The 20,849-nt window shown below is 48.1% G+C and overlaps 1 protein-coding gene across 4 annotated transcripts in view; it reads right to left on the bottom strand.

Annotated features, from left to right (window-relative positions):
* The window catches only part of PSD3 (pleckstrin and Sec7 domain containing 3), a 114,338-nt gene that overhangs the window by 69,656 nt on the left and 23,833 nt on the right, over window positions 1-20,849 (bottom strand). For 2 of the 4 annotated variants that reach the window (XM_063320254.1, XM_063320255.1), the window contains 4 exons: window positions 16,687-17,749; window positions 14,796-15,188; window positions 1,624-1,830; window positions 1,439-1,519 (listed from right to left, as the gene is read on the bottom strand). In XM_063320254.1, coding sequence (XP_063176324.1) covers window positions 1,439-1,519; window positions 1,624-1,830; window positions 14,796-15,188; window positions 16,687-17,749 — 1,744 coding nt within the window. Of the gene's footprint in view, window positions 1-1,438; window positions 1,520-1,623; window positions 1,831-2,085; window positions 2,189-7,029; window positions 7,048-14,795; window positions 15,189-16,686; window positions 17,750-20,849 lie in introns of those variants that run through there. The other 2 variants (XM_063320257.1, XM_063320256.1) reach the window with 2 other exon arrangements.

Here is a 20,849-nt window from a genome sequence, read left to right as displayed (position 1 = left end):
TAAGGGGTGGGGGGTGTTGCATGGGTCTCGGTTGCCGCCATGGGCTCCAAAATGCTTAACAAACCACAGCTTGTCAGTGAGCCAGCAGCAACAGGGCGGTTACCTCTCTCTGCAAGCGTGAGGCAGCACGCCTAGGCTCACCCACACGTCGGGACGATGCTCTGTCCCCGGCCTCTGCTATGTGTGCAGGGCATGCAGCCAGCAGTCACCACGGCTACTCTGCAACCTCAGCAAACCACTGCCGTGTCTAAGTCCCACATGAGCCACGGCATATTTTAGAGAAGGTCATGACTATTAATATTAACAGGAGATCTACCGGGAGCAGAGACCTCCTAAATATGTGCCACTAAGCAATTAGGTGTTGGATTTCACAATTTAAAAGATGGGTATATTTAGCATCGCGCTTCAGGGCTGCTAAAACCCGGAAGGAGCAGCAGACCTCCCACCACCCTAGCTGCTCCCGCCCTGTGCTGAGTGGGTGCTCCAGCTTGGCTCTGATATGATCGCCCTGCCATGGGAGCAGCCAGTTCACTCTTCCACGGGCACGTTTCCTTTCCACCACCTTCAGCAGGAAGGACTCTGGGTTTTCCTTGGGGTCTGCCACAGTGTCCTGGAGTCAGATCCCTGGGAAAATGCATTTGCAAGGGGACTGGCACCTCCTGGTTTTGTATCAGTAGCAAAAACCGATAATCCACTTGAGTAACCTCAGCCAGATGATTTAAACTCACTTTAAATTCTTTTAAATACCAGAACACCAGCAACCGTACTAACAGGCCACTGCTACACAAACTTGGTGCTTTGCCTCCTAAGAAAAAAAATACTGAAAACAAACATTGTTGAGGCTTAACTTCAGTGTAAAAAAGGAAGGAAAATTGAAGGGCTGGATTTTCAAACACCCACGCTGGCAGCTACCAAACTCTCAACGGCATTTTCCACGTGGAAGCTTTTGCTGTTCTGCACATTTTTGGGTGCCTCAGAGAGACACAGTGAGGAGGGCTGCTGAGCCACATCAAACCCCGGCCCTGGATTTGTGTACTGCAGCCGGGCAGAGCAAGTTCCACAAGGCATCGGCCAAAAAGTCTGTGCAGCTCAGGTGCGAGCAGCACCTTCATTCCCCAGCAGCACCTGGCAGACGACAAGTCCGCTGTTTACTGAGTGACTGTACATTTTTCTCCATCTCCTCTGCATCAAGGACCATCTCCTCTAAGCAGGTCCACCCAAAGACTTCCCTCTCCAGGAAATGCCACCACTCCAACAGCACTCTGGAGTACGGCAGCATGCCAAGACAAACAGAAGAGAAAAGCTCTGTCACAAAAACGCGTCACATTCCTCTCTCCACCCCCTTAAGCCTCCACAGGACAACTGCTTTAATCAGGACAACACAGCAAACAGGACCATTACTAAAACAAGAACATAAGGTCAGCAAACGGGCACGTACCTGAGTGAGCAGTCCAGCGTCATGCCTGTGAAGTCAAAAAACTTAAGGTATTCTTCGGCCACAAGCTTGCTGAATTCGTTGCTTTAAACAAACAAATAAATAAGTAAAGGTTATCACTTGAGAGTGAACCCCTCCAGCACCAGCAAGAAAATCAATGTGGCCAAAGGCCTCATATCAGCACGTACTTTTTACCCAAATGCTTTGCCACATCAGAGCGTTTGAATCTGTCCAGATGGTAAAGACGCTTAGCCAGGCGCCTGGCTGCTTCCAAATTGCTGCTGCTGCCATTGCTGAGATCGTGGCCAAGGGCTCCGGTGGCATCTTTCTCCTGAAGTTCATTGCTCCCCATGGCAGCACTGGAGTCTAACACCATAGTCTGCAGTTCAGCATTGCTATGAGACAGAAAGAACATGGAAAGAAGAAAAAAAGATGACATTACAGTTTCAAGAAGGATTTAATTCCTCTTAGAATAGAAGGCAATTAATGCTACAGAGGCAAGATTACACAATATAGCAAATTCTGCTTAACTGAAGGAGCTGTGTAGAATGGGGACATTTATTTAGCAGTCATCAGAGGTTAAGAGAGTTGAACACAGAGACCCAAATATGGGCTTCCCAGACAAGAAATACATTCTGCTCTGCACTCACCTTCTGAGTGTGCTGAGTGTCCACAACTTGTGCTCACTTCACAGAGAGATGTTTGCTATTATCAGACTACAACTGCACCTGACGACATTGGCTCCTCATTTGCTTCTTGCACTAGTATTTTTTAACCCAATCACTTGCTTGGCTTGAAGGGGTCTCTGTAAAAGTAGGCCATTAGCCATTTTCCGGGTAAAAAGGCAGTGAGCAAGACAGGGTGTTCAGTAGCTGCAAGCTGACTCTGCACAAGTCCCTTCCTCATTCTTCCCCAGTTGTCCTGGAAACAATACAACTCCCCAAATCTAAAATAACATCCACAGAAGTCTCAGCGGATTCTGTGCCGCCCATGAGCAGTGGGCATCCCGTGGGGAGGCACCACTAGAAAAATCAGGATTCAGAGCAAGGAACCCAGTTTGGGGAATCAGAGAGATGCGAGCCACCCAGGCCAGCCTGGAGAACTGCTTGCTTTCCCCCTGCTCCCTCATGGTGGCAATAATTTCCCTCACCGGCTGCTCAAACTCAGGATGTTCCGCATGGCAATCCCAGGGCACTTTACATAAATCATGCATTTATAGATTCCTCCCACCTCTACTACAGTAGGAAAGCTCTGGCTGAGCTGTGTGCGTGCTTTGCTTCTCCCCTCAAAGAGACAAGAGCTCTCCACACCAGAAAGTGCACCCCCACATACACACCCCTGCACACAGGCAAGCTTTTCACTTTGGAAAAGCTTTTCTCTGACATTGCCATGAAATTCTTGCAAAATCTCAGCTCTGTGTATGTGTGTGCATGCATGACAGCATTTCTATTAAAAAAAAATACTACACAGAAATTCCTTCCACTAAATCCTCATTTACACAGGGCTAATGAACAATCAGCAGGGGTCATATGCAGGGCAGATATGACTGGAATGAGTTAAAGATGATTTTAAACACCACACTTCAACATACCATGGTTTCATACACCACTGTAATCTTCAAGCTTGACAAGCCATGGTTAGAACAACCGATCACTGCGCTCCAGTAACAATTATCTAGCCATTTACTGAAATGTCTGCTAGCCACTTATTAACCCTTTAAAGATGGGATTTTCATATACTGTGAGCTTAAAATAAAAATCCTTGCTATTCTGCATGCCTTCTTCCACACAAATCATCACCTGTGCTCTCTATGGTTTAAGAGAATGAGGTTTGAGGTGCTCCTACAGGAAGGAGACTTGCCCATTTCACCTCTGTTTCGATCCCCCTAGTGCTGCTACAACATCGAAAGTATCACACATCCACACTGTCAGTGCAACTTTTTTTATCAAGTGTTGGGGAAAACAGACATCTAGCCTGCTCCTACAGGTACTGGGGATTTGATTTTGCATTTATTTCAGTGTGAACAATAAGGTGCTATAACAAAAGGGCCTCAGTGTCAGTGCTCTAGCACGGACTTAATACTGCAAATACAATTCCAACAGCATTAACATCACTGATCACCAGCTAACATAAGAAACAAAAAACACCCCTCCTGGTACTGCTGTTGTGGGAAATGCCTCCTCAGCCTTTTCCAAAAGCACTAGCCAATGTCTGAAATTCCCTAGATTTGGTCTACTAAAAACTTGTGAAGAAAGCAAACAAAGGTGAGACTGGTTTCAAATTCCCAGCTCTAACAATTGACAAGAGCAAAGGATAACTAGGTGAGCTATCACATCTATGGAGCCTTCCATGTACAAATGCTGCTTCAAAAGCCATGCCAACTTGTAGCGCCTCGCTCATAAATCACAGCCTTGTTTCACCACTGCTCTTTATTAAAGGCAATATTTATAGCCCTGAAAGATGGCCAAAGCTGACAAGAAACATCTGCACCCTGCTATGAACCAGTGCACTACGAGTCTCAACGTTACCGCAAACCACCGTAAGTTTAGAAGAAAGGAAGTGCCAGCATCTGCCACTTAGTGAAATAAACAGTACGGCAGCTCCCAGCTTCTGTTTTGCCTCTCAGAGCCGCAGGCTGGATGTGAAGAACACCCAGCAAGAAGGAGAGTGTGCTCTCCTCTCACCAAAACTAGCCAACAAGGCTGCATAAGAAACCTTATCTTCCAACCTCCCTGATTTAAAACTTTATCCTGACCAGGACTCCCTCTACATGTAACAGATCGAAGAATAAGGAATGCTTCTTTCAGTTATTCCGAAAGTTAATCAGCTTATTACTTAATAGGTACAAGAAGGCAATCAGATCAACAGTATACGTTGTCTGTAACATAAGCCTCTTGTTCAGGGAAAATACCAGATTGTTAACATTAAAGTGAGACTTCAGTTCTCAAGTTTTTCAGGTGGTGAGAAGACTCAATGCCCACGTCACTGAAGACTTAGGAAATACAGGCACTCTGTGAATGACTACTGCAAGCCGCTCTCTGGACAGATCATTTTAGCAGGGTCCGGAGGAGTGTTCCTCAGGGGAAAGGCTGACATCTTTTCTCACTCCAAGTCTCCCCAGGTGCACCATTTTCATTCTGTGCCTCAGTTTCCCCAGCTGCTGAACACAGATAATAATACTTGCCTCCCTCTGTAAAGTGCTTATAATGGACTCTAATCAAGGGCTAGGAGCAACCAAGGCTACAAATAGGTCAGTCTTCTGCAGTCTACAAGTTCTACACATAAAGAGTCCACAGCAGCATTATCAGCTAAACAGAACCAAGAAAGGGCTTTGTGATGCAGAGCAAGACTGGACACGGATTTCTCATGCAGCTTTACTCTTTATCACATAAAAATGAGAAACCTCCACTGACAAAAGTAGGCTGAAAATGTAATAGATTATATTCCCCCTAATCCTGGATTCAAGGCCAAAAGGGACTGCAACCATACTACTGGTAATTGCCTGTACAGCCATGGCTGCTGATTTTCATCCAGAGACTCTTACATTAATCTCTGCTATCGGAAAACACAGGAAACAGAAGCTACAACAAACCAGACCCCTTTAGTCTCACAGTGCATGAGCTGCGGGCAGAAACCAGGCCCTTAGACCTCCTTATTTCTATCTCCAGCAACGCCCTCCTGACACATCCTCCCTCCTGCCAAAGCATCCCCCAAAAGGTTCACAGTGAATGCACATAGGCTATGACTGCCATATCCAGCAGAAATTAAAGCAATTCAATAAACAGCTGCTATGGTAAATTCAATACCTTCTAACAGCAGCAGCCGTCTCTCCACGCTCGCGGATGAAACGCAGGCAGACTGTAACATCTGTAAAGCTGGTTTCCCGTAACACACCGTAACAGCTAGGCAGAGTCTGAAACATTTTATACCATTTTCTTCGCTTATTCCATTATTGACAAGGTCTATAGTGATTTAGCTCCCAATACCAAGATATCTCAATCGTATTACGCTCAGCACTTAGCACATTTGATCTGTTTAAGAATATTCTAGATTCACTTATTCCCCCCCACCCCCATCCTGGGTTTCACCAAAATTTAAACCCTCCACAGCAACATATGGTTGGGGAATGGCTGCAACTTCCAGACAAAAACAGAACAAGGCCAGTAACATAATGGTGAGGATACAGGCACCTCATATCTCAGTGGTCCACTCTCCTAGTCTCCTAGGCTGCAACTGGAAACCTCGGCATGAGTAACTGCAGTTTCAGGTGTCTTAAACCTTAGGATACTCTTCATTTTTTAGCAAACCCATGGGGAAAAAAAAATTACCTGGTTTGTCCCAAGGAGGAAAAGCATGTTAGCATTTTGCTTTACAGGAGAAGAGCTCAGATCCAGCACAAAGCAACGGCCCCAGCTGCTAACACGGAGAAGAGTTTGGAGTTGACACTGAGTGGCAAGGTGTGACAAGTCAGCCTAAGTGCTGTCCCCTCACAGCCCAGACACATCAGTGATCCCAGCTCATCACTGTCTGCAGCTCTTGCCGGCCTGAAGCACGGCATACGCTCTGTGGCACACAGTCTCCCCTGGACGCACATGGGGCCCTTCCCTGAGGAAATCTAATCCATCCGGCATGTATATCTGGAGGGAGTGCACTGGATGCACGGATTTCAGGGGGAGCTTGGATGAGACAGGGCTGGGACCTTCCCGGCTCTTTTTAGAAAGAGAGGAGGAGAAAACAGGAGGAAACCAAACTTTTTCTCTCAAATAAATCTGCACGCCTTTAACATCAGCTTTACTTCAAGGCAAGCTAAAAGTCAGGCATTTGCCAGCAAAGCCCATCAGAGCAAAATGCAGCAATGATTAAAAATAAGGAAGGGTGGAGAGGCGTTCTGGCATGCTGAAGCTAGGGCCAGAACAAATGTTGTTTTCAGCAGGGGTAAAGCATCTGCCAGGGAGCCACGCTGGGGCTGATAATCACCCTCTGCAACACTGTGCTGGCCCTGTTGTTTTAAATGCCTTCACTCCAAGCCGCCTTCTCCTCTTGGTTCTGAAACAGAGGACACCATCCCCTCAACTATAACCACCAACTCTGGCTGTGAAAAGCATGCGCTATTTCTAATTCAACAGCCCCTCAGCAGCAGCTCTCACCTCACAGCATGGCAGGGACATCAGAAAGGCAGAAGCACTCAGATACCCCTGACACCAGCCTGGATTGCAGGGGAGCAGACTTCCCTCTGTGAAAAGTCCTGCCCTGACAGAACGAATCCCTGCCCTACAACTCTTAAGAGAGACATGGATCCTCAGGCAATTCCACATTTCAGAGCTGACCAGAAATGATCAGTGGCACAGGCTGAATGTCGTTTCAGAGAGCTGAAAAGCCATGCTTGAACTGCCTGCCTCTGAAAGGAGTAGCCCCACTGGAGAAAGCAAAGAAATCCCGGCAGCACTGGGACATGATGAGTCAGTTCCTGCTACAAATGACCGACCACACAGACAGGCTGGGAATAGCTCTGCTGCAGCTTTGCTGCAGTTCTGAACCAGCTTCTTTGGGGCCAGGAGAGAGCGAGCACAAAATCACGTCAAGCAACGATTTACCTTGCCAGTTACCTCCAGCTCCAGGGCTCTTCCAAGATACCACTGTAGGAAGGGGAGAAAAATAATAAAAATAAAGATAATGCCCTTTCCTAGCAGATGACTCACTGTGCTATTTTACTCCGAACGGTTTAAGCAGCTTTGAAGTCCTACGTATGGATTCTCTTCAAAGACACACTTTGAAGTAGATCCCTCTTTGAGGACTGACACAGCTGCACTTTGCTGCAACTCGATTCAGTGGGTGTCTCACGAGCACAGCATCAGCCAGGACACATGAAGGGAGGATGGTTTCTACAACCCAGAGTACCCACTGAAGATCCATTGAAAAGCATCTCTACCTTGTCATGTCCCACAGAGAGAAGCAAAGTAAAAAATAAACAAACAAGCCCTGTAATCTCCTATTGGTTATCAATAAAATGCATATGCAAAGTTAATTTCAGGGGCTGAAATGCACGATGCTGCTTAAAAATAACCTCTTGCTCCCTGTAATCATCTGCTTTTTTCTTTGATTAAAAGAATTCCTGCTGACCGTAAATAGGGAGCTAACAGCTAAAGCGTTAGAAAATGCCGTTTCTGGTAGGCTTGCATTACAGCAAATGCAAATGCTATAGTTACGGGATCCCAGCAGTAGGACAAAAAGTCCCACCACACGCAGGGACAGGATTGCAGCCCTTCCAAGATACAGAGTGTCCTTTATTACACAGACACGCTGGCCTGTTGCCACCTGAAGTACAAATGTTTGCTAAAAATACTTCAGGTTTGATTCCCTTGCGACCTCAGGCTCCTTACATCGCTCTGGCGGGGGTTAGCAATGGCAAAGGGAATATCACCACATTAATGCCCCCACACCTAGAAAGTGAAAACCTGGCCCTTGCCACAGAGGGTGTCCACGGGCTCCCCCCGCAATGGATATTTCTGACAGATGCACTGACGTAGAGACCAGTCTCTTGGATACATCAGGATAATTCCATGCTCAGGATCTGGCCCATCTGCCCCCAGACATGAGCAAAAACCAGACCCAAAGAATACATTGCACACCCGTAACCTCAGAAAACACTCAATGTTTTGGGAGCCCTCGGGCTCTCTCTCCTGAGTCCACCCACCCCCTCACATGCTGTGGGGGACAAGAGCCATCCCCACGCTCAGCACCAGCATGACATGTCCCCATGAGGCTCCTGCAGGGTCCCCTGGGACAGAAGCAAAACTGGGAAGCCAGTGGAGTACTTCCCCCCTCCTCAGGCTCGGTTTAACTGTTTGGAGACAAGCCCTGGGAGCGCACATTAACAGGGCAGCTAGTCCAGGCACGGAGCAAAACAGTAGAAATACAGGTGTTTATGCCTCTTGGTTAAGGCTCCCCTGCCAACGTGCAGAAGGAGCATTTCAGCACTGGCAGTAATATTGCACAGCTTTGCGTTGCAATCATGCAGCAAAATGAACTGCCTGTCCTCAAAAAGAATAGTTAATAATAATAAAAGACAGACTTCCGCAATAAAGGAAAAACAACCACCAATCAACCCACAGCTCACCCAGCTGTGCTAGCAAGGAGTCTGCACGCTACGTGCCCTGTTCTCCATCGGTGCTCCTGCATCACATCCGAAGTTATACATGCCTCTACGATGCCCTGCCAGCCGCCAGGCTCTGCCTCTCTCTATCCCAACAGGCAGACAGACGGAGGAAGAAGAGAGTTAACCAGCAATAATGTGGACAGGGGGCTTGAGTGGCAGCTAGTCGTGCCTAATGGATGAGACAGCCAGGCTGCACTTCGGGACTGACCCGGAACTGGCAGAGACACCTCGGTTTCGGTGAATGAAGGCTTCCTGACCTAAATGGCTTTGACTGTAATGGAGATATGCCAACAGATGCCAGCTTAGAAGTCGAGCTGCTGACAGCATTATACTGAGGCCCTTTGTGCGGCGAACTGATCAGCTGCTCCACTTTTTTTTTTTTCTTTTTTTCTTTTCCTTTTCTTTTCTGTCTCTGTCAGCTCCTGGATTTTTGCTTTGTTTGTTTTATTTTCAGAGGAGGCTGGGAACTGAAGAGGCGAAAAGTCAGCAGCCCTTTTTTCCCTAAAACAACAGTTTATTTAGGAACTAGAAGCAATTTTACATACTCTCACTAAACCGGTGTTGCAAGCACCTCTTTAGCCAGAGCAAAGGCAAACTGTATTGCCAGAGCCTTGATAAAGTGTTAACACCTTCCTGCAGGGAATACCAAGGTGATCAGTGTGGCTTAACACTTTTGAAAGTAGTAAACTGTGCAATAAAGGATGAAATCCTCAGCTGCCAAAATGCCACTGGTTTCAGAAATTTACCCTTGCGGATTGTGCTACTTATCTTTACCTGGATTTAACATATCCGTGCCAGCATATTGTGCTTGCTAGTGGCTCAGCAACTGATAGATGCAGTAGCCCATGTGCACGCAAATGGGCTCCAGCGTATGTTTGCCTGCTCACCAACTGCAGACACATTTGACTCAATCGCTCTTCTAGGACAACAACCACCGTCATTCTTCTGAATAACTTTTCTTATTCTGGGCATGGAAGGCAGCAAATATGAAGCAGCACCTTCTGAGAGCCATAGTTCTGCTAAGTCCCGGAGTTTGTCATGAGCTGAGGCATGTCCGAAAGCCAAAAAATGTCTGCTTAGGAACACAGGGATCCTGGCAGATTTCACGCTAAATGGAAAAGATTCAACCAGGTCGCAAGGTAAGTTTTCAAAGAGGAAAAAGGTTCTACCGGACTGCTGTTGGATAGACTAATAAAATGAATGAATAAAGGTTATGTGTTATATATGTAAGTACTGAATCCGATATCTACGTTGAAAATCAAATATGAGCTACCTTGGACAAAAACACCAGAGTGCGAACTGAAAACCAGAAGTATAACTGGCATGCAGGATACTGATAAACTGGGAGGAGGCTCAGAGAATCAACTTGGAAAAGGGGATCAAAACCTGGTTTATCTGTCAACAAAATCTGTTGTCTCAAAGAAGGCATAAGCAGAGTGCCAACTAAGAAACTGCTGGAAATGACCCATACGCAGAAGAAGGAATACAACTATGGAAACTACTATGAGAGGCCCAAACCATTAAGAGAAATGTGGCAGCCATTGGGAACTGCAGTTTACATTCTTGTGCATTTATTCTGAGAACCACCAGATTGCTTTAGGGAGTTTGTTTTCTTCTCCCCTTGAATTACAAAAGAATACGTATGTGACAAAATTTGTGTTTGCATCTCTAGGAAAAAAAAATAATTAACGGGACTTGCAGAATTTGCTGAGCACTGGCAATTCTTTAAAGATGATGGCAGGTGGCAAATATTTCACATTTTTGAAGACTAGGAGATGCAATACAGATTTTTTTTGTTTATCTCTGGATTTAGAAAAATCTTGGGCGATGTCCTACCAACAGAGACCACACCTTCCAGGACAACTCAGGAAAAGAAATGCCAGAAGTTTTTGGGTTGTTTTTTTTTTTTTTTTTTTTAATTTCTTGTTCTGACTGTAACATACAAGGGAAAAGGGAACAGGAAGACTGCTATAAAGAATGAAGAAAAAAAGAAAGATTAAAAGAAATTCTGTCTTTAAAGTCTGGAAGTAGAAAAGAAAGATGAGAATCATCATCGAGGGAACTTCCTACTTTAGTTTTAGACACACTGATGCTCTGTCACTCACTGTATATATAGTAAAGATAACTCACTTTTCCCTCAGATATATCTTACCACTTTGGAAATACATCCCCTTCCTCCCACTCTGATTTGGTGTAAATGATTACAGTTAGTTCAGGCGATGCAAACCTGAACAGGCTTGACATCTGGGTAGCACTTTGCAAACTTATTTCCTTCCTTACTGCCTCTGTGAGTAAGACTAAACTCCCATATACCAAGGCTGAGCCTTGCTCTGTCTCAACACAGTCCACTGGCAGGAGAAGGGAGGAGTGCAGTACCCGGGCCGTGGGTGCAACGGTGGGGACTGTATACCTCTGCAGGGATAACACAGGCAAGGGGACCAAACACAGCCCAAACGTAGTAACTTTATTGCCACTGCAAAGTTTCATTACACTGGCAACCTGTGGTTCAGCACGTTTCACAAGGACCTCATGGTGCCCTGATATACAGGGGGGCTGTCCCTCAGTTCTGAAAACTCACACTTTCCCTCCTCCCCCAGTTCTCCCACCCAACCTGGGGAAACTCAAGGCTACTTGAGATGCAGAAATTTGGGTTTCCCGGGGGGGAGCGATTAACCCCCAAAAAAGACACCAAGAAGTGGAACTGTTCCCAAAGGAAGGCAACCTGCACACCCTTCTCCCCAGGCACCCCTCCTCCACTGGCCAGACACAAAGGGCACCTAAACTGTGCTAGGAAAGGACTACTTGCAAATACAAGCCAACCTGTCCTGCAGGAAAACCCAGGGGCCGGCTGATGTCCCCCTGCTCTAAGGAAGCGTAGCGGCTGTCAAGAGCAGGCACATCCCACGGCTCTCGCCAGGACTTACTGCGTTTCACCATGGCCAGCAGCTGATAAGGAGGACAGCAGGGACGAAACATCCAGACACCCAGGAGCCCACAGGAACTTTGCAGCCCACAAGCCTCTAATAATTTTTTTTCGTCTTTTTTTTTTTTTTTTTTCAATTCTGAAGGCATGTGACCGGCCTTCACATACCAGAGCTGACCCCTCCCAGAGCCAGCGATTTCCTAAGAGCAGAGAAGGATGTTACCCTCCCGCTTATTCATTACAAGACTATGCTTCCCTGCCGTTACACATTAAAACCTCACGCCATCTAGGGTCCGCGTGTCAGTTACGCTCAGGCTCCCTCCAGAGAGATGCAAAAAGTGCTGTGGTGCTCAGCTGCCTGCTATCAGGAGGGCATGGCCCCAGGGAGCACCTGCTCCTCTTTTCCTAATTGGCACACGGCTTTCAATTTGCAGGTTTAAACTATTAACTCTTTGCTCTCACATCCACCCTCCCCTTTTGTACCCGGCCATGAAGGACTGCCAGCATTTCACACTCTGTTCCCCCATAAATTAGTGCTGGTACTTGGACGCGTACTCTCTCCCCACGCACTTTCCCACACGTCTTTTATATCACCAAAATGCCACAGCGCTGGGACCTGCTGAGGTTTTGGGTTTGGATTTTGTTCACCTGGGTCGGCAGTGTAGTTTCTGTAAAAGTGGGGCTATGCTTCCTGTTGTGCCACACTACAACGTTGCACTGCTTTGCTCCCAAGCCCCTCTGCATCCCAAATTCCCCCACTTCACTTTGCACTTGCCACTGTTCACGCGCTGGGATCCCACACCTGCCTCCATCCCTACAGGATGGGGTCCTCCAGCTGCTCTCCTGCCTGCACCCACCCTCCAGTGACTTCACATCACAGGGTGGGCAGAGGGAGCTGCGGGAGCCCCTGGCTTCAGGAGCCCCTGGCTTCAGGGAGAGCCCGCAGCTCCGCAAAGGGCACAGAGACCTCCGGTGGCTCGGCGATATATCGCAGGCAAGCTCCTGCTTGCTAGCTCCTGCCGGTGGCTGCGGGGTGCAGGGCCAGGGAGTACTGCCTGGATCCAGCAGGGTGGTGGGCTTGCCCTCCCCACCTCGCTCTCCAGGAGAGCCGGACCACTTCAGGGGGTGCCCCTTGATGCCCAGCCAGAGCCAGGCAGGTGCTACGCACGGGCAATTACAGCCCTAACACAAACGCAGGTTCATGGCACCATAGGAAACAAGGATTTACAAGTGAAGGCACCAAGGTGTCACAGTGGCGACTGCACACATACCCTACATGAGGACTTTCGGTTGAAAAAACAAGTCTGTGATTGCTTCAAGCAACACAACCATGCAAGCAAACTCTTAGAAATAGTACCCTCGGCTCAGGCAGCTATTTCTGGTTCACCTGAGCATCACAGTGATATACTGTCTTGACCCCTCTGCGAATAAACCCCATGCAGCCCCCAGCATGCAGACAGTGATCCTCACCCACACACTGTAACACCGTGATTCATCACTGGCTCCAACAGTATAGCACACATGACCTGTCAGTCCCCTGTACCCTGGTGCAATACACGATATTAGAATATGATGGGGGGGTGGAGGGGTGGTTAATAAGGTTATCATCCAGAGGATTACCCTGTTGGGCACATCTGTGGCTGGCTGAACTGCTGCAGCTACACTCTTTACCAGCACCTACCTTAACAGTGCGTGCCCTCGGGGCTCATCCCTAACACAGCCCTGCAGACTATAATAGCAGAGCTTCCACAAACCTGCTGTTGGGGACACTTCTTTCTTCTTTTTTTATTCTTTTATTTAGGGGGAAAACAGAATAATTTCAAAATCCTCTGTTGGTTTATTACTATGGCTGCAAATTTAAACTAACTTAACTCCTAATGAAATCCACACTAGGCAGGCACCTAATGTGCCTCTAAGCACACCTTGTCTTTATGATAACTTCTGTCTCGATGATAATATGATGACTAGATGCTGCGACTACAGGCTAACAGAATCGGGGTCTGTATATGCTGCTTGTCCCCCACTGACCAGTCTTACAGCAATCTCCGAGTTCAGTAAAGGTAAGGAGCTGCAAGTTTCAAGATTGACCTCAGTTTCTGGCTCCATACTGGTTGTGGCAGATCAGCAGTCACTTATTGCCTATTGGCACCAAGCAGCTCAGGGTCATACAAGATTTAAACACCTTTTTTCCAGTTGGATTGATGTAAAAAACGTTCTAAACTGCTAAATCCTTCTGCCTGTTCTTTTAAAGACAAACTGCCCCTTAATCCATACAGTTAGCAAAACTACTTTCTGCTCAAAGGACTTTTTCACACTAGCAAAAAAGGAATAAAAGATAAAAGACCTCCCACCACTGACTCCCAGGAAAGCTCAGATTAGACTAGTTCTATCTAAGAGAATAGCCTTGGGACCCTTAGATAACATCCTGTCCCTGGAGGATGGAGACGGGAGGCATCTTTATCACTCACAAGGTCCCTCATCTCTCCGCAGATTACTGTTTTTGGCTCAACCCCTGATTTTGCCTGCTGCTGCCTTTCACTCTCCCCACCGTCTTTGACAACATACGATGAGGGAAGTTTGCTGATAGAGTAAGTTTCTACAATTACACAGCATTTTCTGACCACTTCGCCCAGTTTTTGCTTTTCACGTGACTCTTCTCCTAATGGGTTTTCTCATCTCTCCCTTTACCAAATGGAAATTATTAACATTTTTGCAATGCTCCCTCCTCTCTCAATCAGTAACTAGTGCACAAATGAAAGAAGCAACTAACAGTCTCTCATTCTGTGAATGTGGTGGAAGCAAACCCTTGTACCAGCCAAAGTAACTGGCAAAACACCACTGACTTCAAGAGAGGAAAATCTATGCCCAGAGACACACCTTTAACATCCAAATCATGAATTATTTGAACAACTCATCCATGTTTTATTGTTCTAAAAATTGCTGTTAACAAATCCAGGTACAACTGGACGTGAACAAGGTTCATCTGTAGCTGGTAACTAACTCCTCCAGGGACAGGTCTCAGAGATGCAACAATACCGACCAGCCTTTTATCAACACAAGTATCACCTACAAAACCTTTGTAAAGTAAATTCGCACTTTTCTAATAAACAACAGGTTTGGACTGCTCATTTCTGTCCTGCAGCTCACTCCATTACACTGGAAATTATTCTGTGTAGAAAATGTTGAAAGAGGCAAACTATAATCTATGACAGCCTACTGAAGTAAACAGACATCAGGGAAAAAATCAGCAGGCACACAGAAAGATCACCGACTGCTTTTACCTTGCCAAACGAGGTACTTCCGTGACGTCTCCTCTGAAGAGTGTTTCGCTAACATCCCTTAAGCCATTGGCGATGCCTTCACCACAGCCCTTCACCTCCCCATCAGGGGGAAGCTGCAGAACGTCTGGCTGCCCAGAGGCTGACGTCCGATCTAAAAACTGGCCGCCCTCCTTCATGCGCTGCTGGATCATGGGAGTGAGTGGCATCTCAAAGCTGAAGTAGCTATCGGGCTCCGAGTACAACGTCTCCAGCGACTCCGCGCTGTAGTATAAAGATGCATTGTCTAGGATGTTTTCAAACTGTGAGCTGTACAGATCAGTGGAGACATCGGAGTGCCTCTGCCCAAGGACATCTTCATAACCTCCTGTGGCTGCTTCGCCCTCCTCCATCATCCTGGAAATTAATCAGAAACAGCTTGTTTCAGCTCAGGGGCAAGGTTTAGACCTCTGGGTGAACCTCCTCATCTTCCACCTTTGTGAACAGAAAGGTCAGTGTGGCTTTGTGCAAGAGACAACACTGTGGGTAAAATGCCAGTTTGTCCTTGCACCACCTCTGCTCATGATTGGCACCATCTCACTCTCTGGGGACATAAAAAGAAACAATCTTCTGGGTAAAAGAGGGGGGTGGGGGGAAAGCCTAATATTGCCTAACAGATAGCATCAGCTGCTTATGTGCAAAGGAGAAGAGCACTCACAAATGCATAAGGCCTCCACTAGCACCACTGCCTTGCCAGGGGCTGCACAGGTTAGAGACGTGAACCCAGATGGGGCCTCTGCCTCCCGGAGTGGGGTTTGCTGACTCTGCAGTCCCAGTGCTGGGGTCTTTGGTGAAAGGCTGTAGGAAATACCTCCAAAATGCAAAGGGAAGCAAATGCAAGTAAAAACCCGGAGCCAGGAGAACCAGATTTCAAGGCGGAAGGCTCGGCCTCCTTGCTGATGCACAGGGGAAGGTCTAGCATCCCCCCTGCAGAAAGTTTTCTTCTCTGCTGCGCCAAATACTGCGAAGCTTCTCACAGCACGTGCCAGGCGTCAGGGCTGCCCACCTGAGCAATGCCACATGCTAGCCAAAGCAAAACTCTGCAGATCCCAAGGTGCAGAGGTGCCTCCATTGCTGAGACCCTGTTGTTCCAGCAGCAAACAGCCCGCCAGCTCAGAGTGGGCACGGTTTGCTCAGTGTGCACCGGTGGGGCCCTTTGCTTTGTTACAGATGTGCATCAGGAAAGAAAAGTGAGGAAATGGGGATGCTCTTACAAAAAGCAGCAAACAATTTTTTCAATATATATAGCTAAAATTATATAAACACACATAGATAGATAGATAGATAGATAGATAGATAGATACATACATACATACATACATACATACATACATACAAACATATATAGATAGATAATAGAGAAAGCTCATCACAGCATTTACCCTCTTAAAACATACAAGACCCTGGGTAAAACGTCTTTATTACCTGAACTCTCAGAAGTGCTTGCACTGTTTTTGCATGAACTCTGCCCGAAACCAGAAAATCTGGCCAAGCACATACGTCCAGGCCTGCATGCTGCCTGTATTTAATTACATGCCATGTCTGGATCCCAACTACACCTGCTACAGATGCTTCGTCACACAGCCATTACTCCGCAAACAGCAAGAGACATCTTTATGTCTCCAAATCTGAGATAGACTTCAAACTTCAGCATGTCGGTGTGGACAAGCTTTAGTCCCAACTTCCTGCACTAGCCACCAACGGGCATGAAATGCTACAATTGCCACCATGCTGCAGGCAGCAGAGAAACATTCGTTTGTCATTAACTCCTAAAGGGGTAGGCACAAGCCTTGTGCCTTGCTTGGGACAAGAGAAACCCCGCCTGCCCCCTGTGCCCCCTCAAGCGTCATCTCACCTGCCCTGGCCTCTTGCTAGCACTGCCATCTCCTCCTTGGCGCGGTTCTCATCCTTCACAAAAACTTCATCCTCCCCACTTTCATCAAGCAGCACCAGAGGAGTGGCTCCAGAAACAGCAGGTCCCAGCTTCGGGTCCTCACAGTCCTCCCTCCATGTGCTGCCTGGTGAGGAGATCAAGCCTGGGGAGACCATCGGTGGCACAGGGTGGCTGGACGTTTTGGGGAACGTCTTCCTCTCCACGGACACAGTCTCCAGCAGCGAGTGCTTCTTTCTTCTCTGCTCCTCAGCTTTTTGCAGCCATAAAATCTCCACCCCTTGAAATTCTACATGTTTGCTCACAGCTGCCTCTTTAGAGAGCCTCCTCTCAGGACCCATTTGCATTTTGCCTTGACTGTACGCTGAAAACTCCTCAAAATGCGCCCACCCCTCCACTCTGCTGGCTGTTTCCAGGTTTGTCACAGATGGTCTATGACAGCTTGTCTCCTGCGCTGCGTGGACCTCTTCGGCTTTATTACTGACAGACTCGGACTGCTTTTCTCCAGTCCATATTGCAGCCAGATCTTTCTCTACGATCAAATGCATTTTTTCCTCAGCTGTTCGTTCAGATGGAAGAGGCATGTCTGAGGGTTTTTCTTGGCCTGCTGGAACTGGTTCTCTGGCTGCCTGCACATTTTGTCTGCCAGTAACGCTCTTTTTTTCCATTTGTGTCTCTGAATCAAGAGAAGTATTTGCTCTCTCTTGCACCTTTGCTGCTTCCAGCTGTCGAGAGATTTTCATGATCTCTGGCAGGTTACCCGCAGGTTGCAAACCTTCTTCTGGGGTCTGCAGCTGTGCTGCCCCAGCACCAGGTCTCGAATCATCTGCAGGAGACGCACGCAGAGGCAGGGGCCTGTCAGGTACCCGGTGGTGACCATCCCGTCTTTCTGGACTGCGTGTCACAGGCTCTGCCTGGCGCAGTGATGAAGACCTCAGTGCGTCTCCACTTGGCTCTACGGTGCCATACTCTGGAAATTCGTTGATGATGGTATGAGGGAGCAAAGTGCTGCTTCCATGGCCACTACCTGCAAAGAAATAAAGAAAGCGTGGGTTTATCCACTGCGTGCATAAGCAAAAAGCCTGACCTCCCTTCCCAGCCCTCTCCTAACAGAGTAACTACACTCTCCCCTGCAAGGAAAATACCGTTCGGTTTAACTCACTTCTGCACACTCTCACACTGCAGCTAGCCAGAGGTGGTCCTTTTACACAGGAGTTTTGGGGCAGCCTTACTTTGGGAGTGTGCACTGCAGAGGAAGGAATGCCAGAAATGTCTGCTACACTTCAGAAAGGGTCCCAGTGGCCCATGAACAGTCTGAGGCCACAGGCCAGGCGCAAAGGCTGAAGAAAGCAGATATTCAGAGGTCTGACATCCATCCACAGCATGCGCCATACATGTTGGTTTTATTTAAAAAAAAAGTTTTTAGGTCATTTTCACTTGTAAAGATGAAACACTGGGAAGATAACCAGCCACACCCCATATATTCCACAGCCTTGACAAAACCAATTAGCTAAATTACAAAGCAATTAATGAGCAATTTAACTTTCTGCCAGCACTACCTACCCTCTTCCTTTTACAACTCGGGTAACTGCAGGTCATGTTGCAGCAATGTACACATGCCTAGCAGTTCACATTTTCTGTTGCAGCAAATTCACAGCTGCACAGAAAACTTGCTACCCTTCCCCTCCTGGTGTTCCTTTTCCAACTGATGTAAACAAAGCAGGAGGAAAAACCGGATGGTCCCATTTTCCAAGTACCGAGCACCCAGTGGCTCCCATTGTTGTGGGGTAACAGAGAACCAGCTGTCCTCAGAGGGACCTCATGGATGACACAATGATGGATATTTGGCCACTTTGTATTACAGCCCAAGGAGGCACTGAGCTTTTGAAAAAACAAAACAAAACAAAACAAAACAGCAACAGCTGCATTTGCTGCACCCTTCTGGAAAAAAAATTGGCCTGGAGTATAAAAGTGCTTTACAACAAACAATGCGGGGGTCAGATCCAAACACCTACTCTGAAAAACGTCAGGCGTGATAGCTCTGAAACCAGACACCAACATGCACTTGGATGGTTTGTCCCTCTTGAAGTGCATCTCTAGGTGCTGCATTGCAAACTGATCCCCATCTCTGGTTCTAGCGGGCTGGCCACAAGCTATTTCTGAGGAGGAAGCCACGTAGCTGCGGTTAATGATTGTCTGAGTTCAAGGTGAAAGGGAGGATAATTTAATGCGAGCTCAGCACCAGACTAATGTGTCTATCTATCTGCCAGTAGTTTGTAAAGACGAGCAGCAGCTCACACCTGCCAGCTCACTATACAGTGTATCTAGCCACAGGGTAAATACCACACACTGTGTGTGGTGCCAGATCAAAGTGACAGACTCGGACCGTGGCAAACCACAGTCTCTTCCCCAGTAGGTTCTTCATATGTCTCCATGCTGTTGTTTCAAAACTTCAGTGTGTCAAGTTCCACCTAGATGACTTGGCTCCTGTTGAGGACAGTGACTGGACAAAGCAGGGACCTTTTCTCTGCTGCAAGGGCCGAGGGAGCTGTGAGGAGCATGGATGCCCTGACCACTTCTACATCACCAGCCTGCCTTCATAGCAGGGTTTCCAACACACAGCTGTGGGTACACTGGGAGAGTCTGAAGAAGACAGCAACGTCCCTCTCCCCATGGGAGTGTTTCCAGGCATGGTGCTTTTTCTAAGTGCCCAAAGCCTCAGACAAAGAGCCCCCTTTGCCCGCAGTTCAGCCACGCAGTGCTTGGGTGCCTCCCAAGCCCACCCACTTCATGGCACAGGTGCCAGGCTGCCATAGGGACACACATCCACCAGGAGAGACTCACGGATGAGAATGATGCTGTGTGGCTGCAACGTCCTACACCTGCACAGGGACCAGCCCAAGCCAGCAAAAGGCCCCGGCTCCCCACCCCTGGCCCTGCTCTGCTCTAATGCAGCACCATTAGCGCTTCCTGCTCTCTCAGCACATGTCCAGATGGGATTTTTAAAGGTAGGCAGCCCGCCACTATGGATGCTAACTATGGATGCTAACATAAACTCTTCTCAGTGGACACAGCCCCACCTACAGCAACTCCCAGCTTGCAGGCTGGCCAGCAGGAGGTGCGGCGGTTGGGATCGCCTCACGCCTTGGCCGTGGCGCTGCCTGGGCCACACGCTCTGGCCCCATCCTGAGGGAAAGCCCAGGCCATCCATCCCAGGACTCCACAGTGCCCCAGGAGCCGGGAGCCCCCGCGCCTGCCTCCAACCCACGCACCGCGCCTTGCTGGAAGGAAGCCCAGAGCACGGGTCCCTGGCCCGCCACGGGGCTGGGGATGCAGCCAACATGCACTGGAGGCCAAGCCCTGACAAGGCACCGCACACAGGCCCTGCCAAGGGGCCAAGCCCATCTCTGCTAATTGCTATCTTAGCTTCTGAACCGAAATGAGGGAAACAGAGGCGGCCTTGTTTCCGGCAGTGAATGCTAAATGCCTTGCTGCGCGTCCCCATCTGCCACCAATGGCCACTGCTGACGGCGGTGTGCAACCCCAAGCAAGTTTCTGATTTACTTCTCCTCCTGAACTTCATCCCAAGCAAACTTTACCCTCTGGCAAGCCTGACAGACTCTAGAAGAGGTACACATACAGAGCACATACAGGCATATGCGGCCACAGAGTGCTGTGCAGGAGGAGGGAGCGTGCACACAGGTATGCCTCTCTGCCGTGCTTGCAAGCCATGTTGCACCTGGGCAAGAGGAGCACTTTCACAGTAGAAATTTGAAGCCTCTCCTACAGTAAGGCGACAGCAGCCCTCCTCTGTAAGGACTGCTGCCACTGCCGTACGAGAGCACAAGTCAGCGGGATTCTCACTTTCACGACATCCTGCAGAAACATTGCCTAATTCACTGCCTGATTAAAAAAAAATTCACATATGGCACCAAAGCAGCAGTCTGTCCCGTTACGTTAGGTACCACCGCGCACATGACTGCCGAGGTCTCCACTCCGTGCAGTAAACCACCACCAATTGTCCCCCGCTCCTAAAAGGTGCAAAGCCTTAGCCTTTGCTCAGAGAGCTATTTCAGGTACCAGAGCTGAGAGGAGCTTGAGCTCTTTAAGGAAAACTCCTCCCTTAT

Source organism: Chroicocephalus ridibundus, chromosome Z, assembly GCF_963924245.1.
Source record: "Chroicocephalus ridibundus chromosome Z, bChrRid1.1, whole genome shotgun sequence".
Lineage (NCBI taxonomy): Eukaryota > Metazoa > Chordata > Aves > Charadriiformes > Laridae > Chroicocephalus > Chroicocephalus ridibundus.
This window is presented reverse-complemented; position numbering and strand designations above follow the sequence as displayed.